Here is a 9,362-nt window from a genome sequence, read left to right as displayed (position 1 = left end):
CAAAACCCCACAGAACAGCCTCTGGTAATATGATCATCACAACCCCACAGGACAGCCTCTGGTAATATGATCATCACAAAACCCCACAGGACAGCCTCTGGTAATATGATCATCACAAAACCCCACAGAACAGCCTCTGGTAATATGATCATCACAAAACCCCACAGAACAGCCTCTGGTAATATGATCATCACAACCCCACAGAACAGCAGCAGCTACAGAATGGAAGAGGAGAAACAGGTTAACGGCCGCTCACACTTGGTTGCTTGAGCGTTTACCTGTCACACCTTCAGCAGAGAAACGCATTGAAAGTACAGGGAGTGTTCCTTTACTCACTGGGATCAGAGTTCACCTTCCTATTTGTTTTCACACTACATCACTGACTGGGGGGTTAGTCTGGCAACAGTCAGATATTATCCAAGCAGTAGGGTATCACCGAGTGGTTCCTGAACTTTTAAATAACCCAACACAAAAAACAAGGTACTGAATAAATGAACTAACTGTAGCAGAGGCATTGTAACCTGAAAATGAACACTGGGCTTAGTGCTCCAAATCGCACCCTCTTCCCTACATGGTGCACTACTTTTGACCAGAGTGCCCTATTAGGGCACTTTATATAGGGAATAGTGTGCGATTTGGGACGCTTACCATGCGGGGTGGTTGCACTTGCAACTCAAACTTAACATGACCGTTGAAGCACAGTTGTCAGACAGAAGGTAGCCTACAAAATCAAACATCAACAGCCTGCTATTGGGGGGGAATCAACCATCAGGAGACAGCGGGGCTGCTCCCAGATCACACCCTATCCCCTATATAGTGCACCACTTTTGAACAGGGTCCTATGTGGTAATATAGTAGGATGTCATTTGGGACACAGACGGGGAAGCTCCAGTGAGGATGGATGATGAATAACAGAAAGAAATGAGATGTCTCTAAAACAGAACTACTTCCGGCATCAACCATTCTCTAGTTCACGGAGTAAGACAGATGTTTTCCATGACCCTCGTTTCATTAGGAAGGGAGGATGGGTGAGGAGAGAGGGGGGCGACAAGTGTAGAGGATCAAGTGGCTTTTTTTTATTTATTTCAAATCAGCACAGTGCATTTCTCCTCTGAAAGGGGGCTGCGTCCCAACCTCCTTGATGCCTTTCTGTCCTCGCATCCTCTCGGTCACGAGCGCTGATCACTAAGGCTGCATGTACACAGGCAGCCCAATTCTGTTCTTTTGCCCAATTATTGGCAAAATAACTGATCTGATTGGTCAAAAGACCAATTAGTGGAAAAAGATCTGAATTAGGCTGCCTGTGTAAATGCAGCCTAATGGGGTTGTGAAGGATTGATGACAGGTTTCCAACACGCATGCTTTCATTTTAGACCAGTGCTCTCAACTAGGAAAGGAGGCAAGGACAGGAGACCACCACCCACTCAACTAAATGGAAGGCCTCCTCAGTCCTCAACGCCGGTTCACTCCACAGCCATAAATCCTTCAGTCAGTCTGTCTGTCTCAAGAACACGCCCCCTCCCACAAAGGGCTCTTAGCCCTCCCTGGGGCTGGGCCGCAAGCCAATCAGATCATCCGGTTGCGTTTATGGGTGGGGGAGTCTGTTATGACATCATTGCACTGGGCGGAGCTGCGTTTCCTGGGGTTAGCGTCCAGGTGCAGGGCCATTTCGTCGGCGATGAAAGTGTTCAGGTCCACATCGTTAAGGCCGTTACGCCGACGCCCCACCGGGGTCGACCCACCCCCACCGCCAGCAGCACCCCCCACGTGGGTAGGAGAGCCTGGGGTACCGGAACGGACACTGATGCTGGCCATAGCCCCACTTAGACCTGAGGAGGGGACAGATTGGAGAGGAGGAGGAGGAAAGGAAAAGATCACCACAAGGTCAATCAGAAGACAAGTCGTCTCCCCCCCCAGACTCATTTAGGCCATGGGGCATCCCCCTAACGGCATCCTATTCCCTATATAGTGCACTACTTTAGAGCAGGATCCATAGGGCTCTAGTCAAAAGTAGTGAACCATGTAGGGCAGGGATGGGCAACAGGCGGCCCTCCGGCAACATGAAGGCCCTCGGATCAACAACAAATGAAGGATCTCAACATAGAATAGTAGAATACACAACGTGCAATTTCAAAACCTGATTATGCAGCCACCATGTTTCTCTTGTTATGTAAGTCACTGATTGTCAATTAGACCATGTCAGCTACATTTTTATTTATTTATTTATTGCTAAGCTAGTTTTGCGGCCAGCTACCTAAACTTATCATGGTCGAATTACTCAAGATATATTATGAAAACCCCTTGGCAAAATGTGTAGAACTGCAGTAAACTTGCTTTAAAACTGCAACATTTTTTCTACACCCCCATGGGCAAAGTATAGAATTGCACGAAATGAACTCTAAAGCGTAAACATTCTCTCTGCTGTAAAGAGCGGGGCCACTAAAAACTGTTTTGCTCACAGTGTGTGTGTGTGTGTGTGTGTGTGTGAGAGGGGGTATGGATGTGGGTATGCAGACCCGCGAGAAACTGCGGCCCCTCATGACGAGTTCAGATTTGTTTTGGCCCCCACCCTGATGGAGGGAACACGGTGCAATTTAGGACACGAATGACGAATGCTGATCCTTTTGAGCTCCCCTTTTTGGTTCGTAGGGGTCTGGTCAAAAGTAGGGCTGTGATGACACCAGCATCGTGGCATTTGGGAAGTATGGTTTTCACCAAAATGTGGTCCACTAACAAAGCTGAGGCCCTCACACACACACACACAAAGAAAAACGCAAACATACACACGCCTATTTTGCAGAGCTGCTCTGCCAGAGGACAGGTGTGTATCTACAGTGCATTCGGAAAGTATTCAGACCCCTTGACTTTTTCCACATTTTGTTACATTACAGCCTTATTCTACAATGGATTAAATGTTGTTTTTTCCCCTCATCAATCTTCACACAATACCCCATAATGACAAAGCAAAAACAGGTTATTAGAAATGTTGGTAAATGTATTAAAAACAATAAAACTGAAAAATGACATTTGCATAAGTATTCAGACCCTTTACTCAGTACTTTGTTGAAGCACCTTTGGCAGCAATTACTGCCTCTAGTCTTCTTGGGTATGACGCTACAAGCTTGGCACACCTGTATTTGGGGAGTTTCTCCCATTATTCGCTGCAGATCCTCTCAAGCTCTGTCAGGTTGGATGGGGAGTGTCGCTGCACAGCTCTTTTCAGGTCTCTCCAGAGATGTTTGATTGGGTTCAAGTCCAGGCTCTGGCTGGGCCACTCAAGGACATTGAGACTTGTCCCAAAGCCACTCCTGCGTTGTCTTGGCTGTGTGCTTAAGGTCATTGTCCTGTTGGAAGGTAAACCGTCGCCCTAGTCTGAGGTCCTGAGCGCTCTGGAGCAGGTTATCAAAGATCTCGCTGAACTTTGCTCCATTCATCTTTCCCTCGATCCTGACTAGTCTCCCAGTCCCTGCCGCTGAAAAACATCCCCACAGCATGATGCTGCCACCCCCATGCTTCACCGTAGGGATGGTGCCAGGTGACTATCGCCCTGTAGCACTCCCATCTGTTGCTAAGAAATGCTTTGAAAGGCTGGTTATGGCTAACATCAATACCATCATCCCAGACACCCTGGACCAACTCCAATTCACATACCGCCCCAACAGATCCACAGATGACACAATCTCTACTGCACTCCACACTGTTCTTTCCCACCTATACAAGAGGAACACCTATGTGAGAATGCCGTTCATTGACTACAGCTCAGCGTTCAACACCATAGTGCCCTCCAAGCTCATCACTAAGCTAAGGGCCCTGGGACTAAACACCTCCCTCTGCAACGGGATCCTGGACTTCCTGCTGGGCCGTCCCCAGGTGGTAAGGGTAGCCAACATAATCTGCCACGCTGACCCTCAACACGGAGGCCCCTTAGGGGTGCGTGCTTAGTCCCCTCCTGTACTCCCTGTTCACCCACGACTGCATTGCCTGGCACGACTCCAAAGCAATCATTAAGTTTGCCGACAACACGATGATGGTCCCTTAAGAGGCTGAAAAGATTTGGCATGGGCCCTCAAATCTTCTACAGGTGCACCATTGAGAGCATCTTGACTGGCTGCGTCAACGCTTGGTATGGCAACTGCTTGGCCTCCGACCCCAAGGCACTACAGAGGGTAGTGCGTACGGCCCAGTACATCACTGGGGCCAAGCTTCCTGCCATCCAGGACCTCTATACCAGGCGGTGTCAGAGGAAGGCCCTAAATATTGTCAAAGACTCCACCCAAGTCATAGACTGTTCTCTCTGCTACCGCACGGCAAGCGGTACCGGAGCGCCATGTCTAGGTCCAACAGTCTAGGTCCAATAGTCCGGGTAGCCATGATTAGCTGTTAGAAACAGCTTCTACCCCCAAGCCATAAGACTCCTGAACAGCTAATCATGGCTACCCGGACTATTTGCATTGTCTGGAAGGATTATGTATGGAGGAATGGTCTAAGATCCCTCCCAATGTGTACCCCAACTCATAAAACATCTCAGGAAAAGGCTCAGTTTCGTTATCCTCTCAAGGCGAGGTATTGAAAGGTATAGAAAACAGGGGTGTCAATAATTTTGACCCCTGAGAGAAAACAATTACTTGTTGAATAAAATCTCTGCACAATTGTATTAGAATAAAATTATATAAATTTCCCAATTTCTTAAACCATATAATATAGCTCAGCATTCAAATTGTTGATTTTATACAGTCATTCTTTCTCACCTTTATCAAGGTTGTCAATTTTGGAACCCACTGTATATCTGTGTATTTACCATGCAGTGCGATGGCCTCTCTGAAGGGCTGGAGGTCAGCCTCCACAGAGGAGTCAGTCTCTGGGGCCGGGGGAGGCCGGTTAGGGGAAACCATGGTCAGTCTGTGTCCTGGGGTGAGGGTGGCTCTGGAGCTCCGGTGGGGTGGGGCCCGGCCACACAGGAAGCTGATGAGGTCCTCCCGCCGGATGGTTCTCCTCCTTTTCTTCACCCAGGCCAGCACATCCTTGTTGCGACGCTGGTGGCTGATCTGTAAACCCAGGTCGTAGCTACGCTGGTGAGCCTCCACAGACTCTGGGGGCAGAAAGAGAGGAAGGAAGGTGTGTACGTCTGACAGTGAGTGAGTACGTGTGAGAGAGAAAGTGTGTGTGTGTGAGAAAGAGAGAGAGAGAGAGAGAGAGAAACGTGTGATGGTGACTTGGTTGAAGGTTCCTTTGTGTAGCCTGAGTGAAACGTGTGACTAATAGCTGACAGTTTACTACAGAACTATAGCCCCCCCCCCCCAACCAACCTGAACATTAACACGCATCAATTGCGGTAAGGTTTTGGAAACATAAGTACCTTCTTTCAAATCAGCAAGAAATAATTTTCAAAAAACTAAAAAAGGTTAAATTGATATACACCTTTATAGGTTTAGTGTTCCCACACGGCCATGTCTCTGTTACAGCGCTTGTTAAGGGAAAACAAGGGCAATCACCTGTGCTAATTAGCTATGTGCTCCGAACACCTGTGTGTAAGCGTAACTCGGGAAGTGGAAGTGTAGTTTAGTTTGATGAGGCACCCATAGCTGTGTGGATCTGTAACTGCTACAGTAAGTGTTTATTTTTTCCCCCCTCGCTGATGAAAAGGGCCATATGTTTCTGAAAGCCGTACCCAAGCAATGATGATTGACATTTCTGAACCTTAAAAACAGTGTCGGGATTGTAGTTCACATGAGCCAGTCGTTGGCGAAGCTGACGGCTGAAAACTGTAGGGAGAAGGCAGAATGGAGGCTAGGGTTGGAGAGTCAAACCCTGCTGTGCACTCCAGGACCAGAACTGGAGAGGATGGCTGTAAACTGTGAGATTGTCAATATTCATGTGACTAGAAGAGGCCCATGATTGTTTACAAGTTTCTATTGATCTACTAATCAATACATGTCCCGTTTACAGCAGAATGACAAAGGAAATCCTTTGGACTTTTATGATGAGCCTTTGGTTCTCAACCTTTTTTGGTTACTGTACATTTTGCTCTGTCCGGACTATCCTCTAATGAGTCTTCTCAAGTACCCTACCCCCTGTGGATAGGCCAAGTACCTTGACAGCTACTGTGCAAACCAATACACGTTTAGACTACAGCAGAATGATAAAGAAAATGCCTATGGACTGTTATGATGATCCTATACTGTCCGATCTTATATTGTCGTGAAAGCAGGTGAGAAGACTGAAGAAACTGAAAACACTTTGAGTATCCCTGACACCTACCTTTGTACAAGTTGGTTACGGCTGTGGCAGCGTTTTGAAACGGCACCCACAAAGAAAGCCCCCCCTGTTGGTGACATACTCGGTCTGTCGAGACAACACACACCACCAAAAACATTACAGGTTTGTTGGAATAGATAGCCTGGTTGACAACAGATTACATAAATAGCAAGTTAGGCCCCAATTCAAACAGTATTCCCACTTTTGTAGTTTAATTTAGTAGTACATGATACAAGGCACGTTATATGGTAATATGGCAACACATCTGAGACTGAAAGCTTCTTGATTACAGGATACTTTCATTCGCCATTTTGTCTTGCATCTAGGGTTGCAGGCGGGCTTTGGAATATAAATAACTGTCAGCCAGCGCTAGATGGCCAACTCGACAGTTTAGAAGCACGAGTGCATAACGCACCAACTAAATTGCCCTTTCAGCAGGAACGCTGCAGTCGTAAATTAGAAACAATTGCTACCTTGGTAGCTAAATAAATAATTGTTACGATAGTTCAGTATATCTATGAGAAGTATTACAGTAGCAGGTAAGAATTCTCAATAACCCCAATGCCAATATAGTAAATCTTCGCCATTTTGTTAAATTTTCAGTATGCATTGATAAAACAACTCGGGCTATTCGTTGATTGTAGACTATTCGTTGATTGTAGACTTAAACCAAAACTGCAACGAAATGTATTATATAACTTTAATGTATATCTATGGAAAGTAATATTAGCCCACAGACCTAACAAAAAGGCAACACTGAAAGATGCAATCTGTCACAGGGTAATGTCGCGTAGCGATGATTGTTGTTTCCATCGCCATTTTGTTTCTCTAATACATGCACTCAACAGCGTTTAACGTTAGCTACTTGTTCACTGACATTGTCGGAATCGCAGTTTCTCTAACCAGATGGTTAACTTACTAACACTATAAACCATATTAGTTTAAAGACTGGATTAACGTTAGTTAGCTATTCAACTAACTTATCTACCAAAAGTTTGTTGGCTGGTTATGTTGGTTGGCAGTTATCGTTAGCTAACGGTAGTAGCTAAGAGGTAAACGTTGGCGAACAACAGCCAAAGCAAACTACTGTAACGTTTGTTAAGCAATCATTTATTTTCATAAAGATACATTTAGATCATCTGTTTTTCTAACACAAAAACGAGCAAACTATCTATATTTACGGGTTGTCTTGACTTAGATGGTAAAAAGTGGCAACGCAACAGTAGCTAGCTAACCAGCTGATCAGCTGAGCTGGTAAACTAGCTAGTTAGCTACTAGCTAGGTAGCTAACATTAGCTAGTTCCCACCGCCACCAACAGTGACTGACTAACATAGCAAGCTAAGAAACAAGGCGCAGGGGTGGCAGCCGACTAACGTAAGTTAGGTAACTAGTTCTGGTCTTGTCTCGGACCTTTGTAGAGCTGAGCCACAGCAGTGGCGGAATTCTGGAAGAGATGCCACAATTTATCCTGGTCGTTATCGGCCTCCTCCTCGTTCGACTCCCTTTGCTCGGCTTCGGCCAAACACTGCCGCTCCCATTTTGAGAACCAATGTTCGGGTCCGTGTTCCTGAATCTCCGGGTCTCCGTCTTTCTTCTTCTCCTCCATTTACCACGCTAAAACCTCAGGTAGATTACAGCTTTAGTATGCCGATTAATAAATTACTTCGCGATGCGAATAAATGTCCGTTAGTAAATTCATTAATTTTGTTATTACTTGGTAGCTGTTTCTCAAACCAACTACTCCAGTCTGAAAAGACTGCAACTATTTTTTTGACGTTGCCGACGTCCGCCTATATAAAAGTCATAATACCGTGTTGTCGTTTCTACTCCGCCTCTATTTGAAATAGTCAGCAGTGATTGGCTAGTATGGCGCTGGGGCGTGGCTTCGGTTTTGTGCTGAACAGTTCAGTGGACCACAGAAACATCTGTCACAGAAATGACACAAAGGAACGCCACGAAAATTCTTAGCTACTTAAGCTTGTGTGAGAAGTAAAAAGCTGTGGCCAATAGCTTTAACATCACATGTATGTAAGATTATGGAACGTATAATTACGGAGAGGCTAACTTACTTCCTGGAGAGCAGAGGGCTAGTAACGCCACATCAGAGTGGGTTCAGGAAGGGTAGGGGAACTATGGATCCAGTGCTCTGCTTAGAAGCAGAGGTCAGGAAGGCTCAGGTGAACAAGGAGACTGTTGTAGCTGTCTTTTTTTGATGTGGAGAAGGCTATGATATGATGTGGAAGGAGGGGTTGTTAATCAAGCTTGATATTATGGGGGTAGGAGGAAGAACGTACAACTGGATAAAGGATTTCCTGTTTGGAAAGTCTATCCAGGTGAGGGTGGGGAAGTCTTTATCAGGTTATATGGGAGAAACTTGGAGGGGTTGGGGTCCTTCAGGTTCCTTGGGGTATACTTTGACACTAAACTCCCCTATACTTTGATTGAAAAAATAAAAAAATACCCTACCATCTAACACTCACAAAAAAGTAAACTCTTATGATGTCAAGACTCGCACACCCAAATACCTCTCTGCAGCTGCCACCACAAACTCAATTTGCTGCGACTTACGTTCCATCCCTGCAGTACAGTTGATAACCATTGCTATAAATGCTAAAAATCCAATCTTACTGAAACATATATCACTTGTTGGTTTGTTGGTACTGGTACAGATCTCCTACTCTCACCACTCCTCCCCCTTGACCCATCTTCCTCTACTTTCTTCACTGCCTCAGCATATGACAACTTCTGCACTACTCTTACCCTGGAAACCTCAACCTGCCTCTCTCGCACGGGACATTTCTGATCCCCAGCCCCATGGGCACCCCTACAATTAACACATACCACTACTTTCCCCAATGCTACACATTCCTTTGTCTCATGCCCTTCTGCATACTTCTCACACATTTACATTTACGTCATTTAGCAGACGCTCTTATTATTATTTAATTTTTTTTCATACTGGCCCCCCCGTGGGAATCGAACCCACAACCCTGGCGTTGCAAACGCCATGCTCTACCAACTGAGCTACATCCCTGCCGGCCATTCCCTCCCCTACCCTGGACTAATTGTGCGCCGCCCCATGGGTCTCCCGGTCGCGGCCGGCTAC

The 9,362-nt window shown here is 46.1% G+C and overlaps 1 protein-coding gene across 1 annotated transcript; it reads right to left on the bottom strand.

The window, feature by feature from the left end:
* Positions 1-1,054: 1,054 nt before the first annotated feature.
* On the bottom strand, positions 1,055-8,052 carry LOC311103668 (HUWE1-associated protein modifying stress responses-like). Its single transcript, XM_084145280.1, has 4 exons — positions 7,667-8,052; positions 6,259-6,342; positions 4,799-5,089; positions 1,055-1,829 (listed from the first exon to the last, which is right to left on the bottom strand). The coding sequence occupies exons 1-4, from the start codon at positions 7,860-7,862 to the stop codon at positions 1,567-1,569; spliced, it is 834 nt and encodes a 277-aa protein (XP_084001406.1). The 5' UTR covers positions 7,863-8,052; the 3' UTR covers positions 1,055-1,566.
* Positions 8,053-9,362: the final 1,310 nt, after the last annotated feature.

The sequence above is a fragment of the Coregonus lavaretus genome, assembly GCF_964263955.1.
Source record: "Coregonus lavaretus genome assembly, chromosome: 28".
Classification (NCBI taxonomy): Eukaryota; Metazoa; Chordata; class Actinopteri; order Salmoniformes; family Salmonidae; genus Coregonus; species Coregonus lavaretus.
Note: the sequence above shows the minus strand (reverse complement) of the source record. Positions and strands in the feature narration are given on the sequence as shown.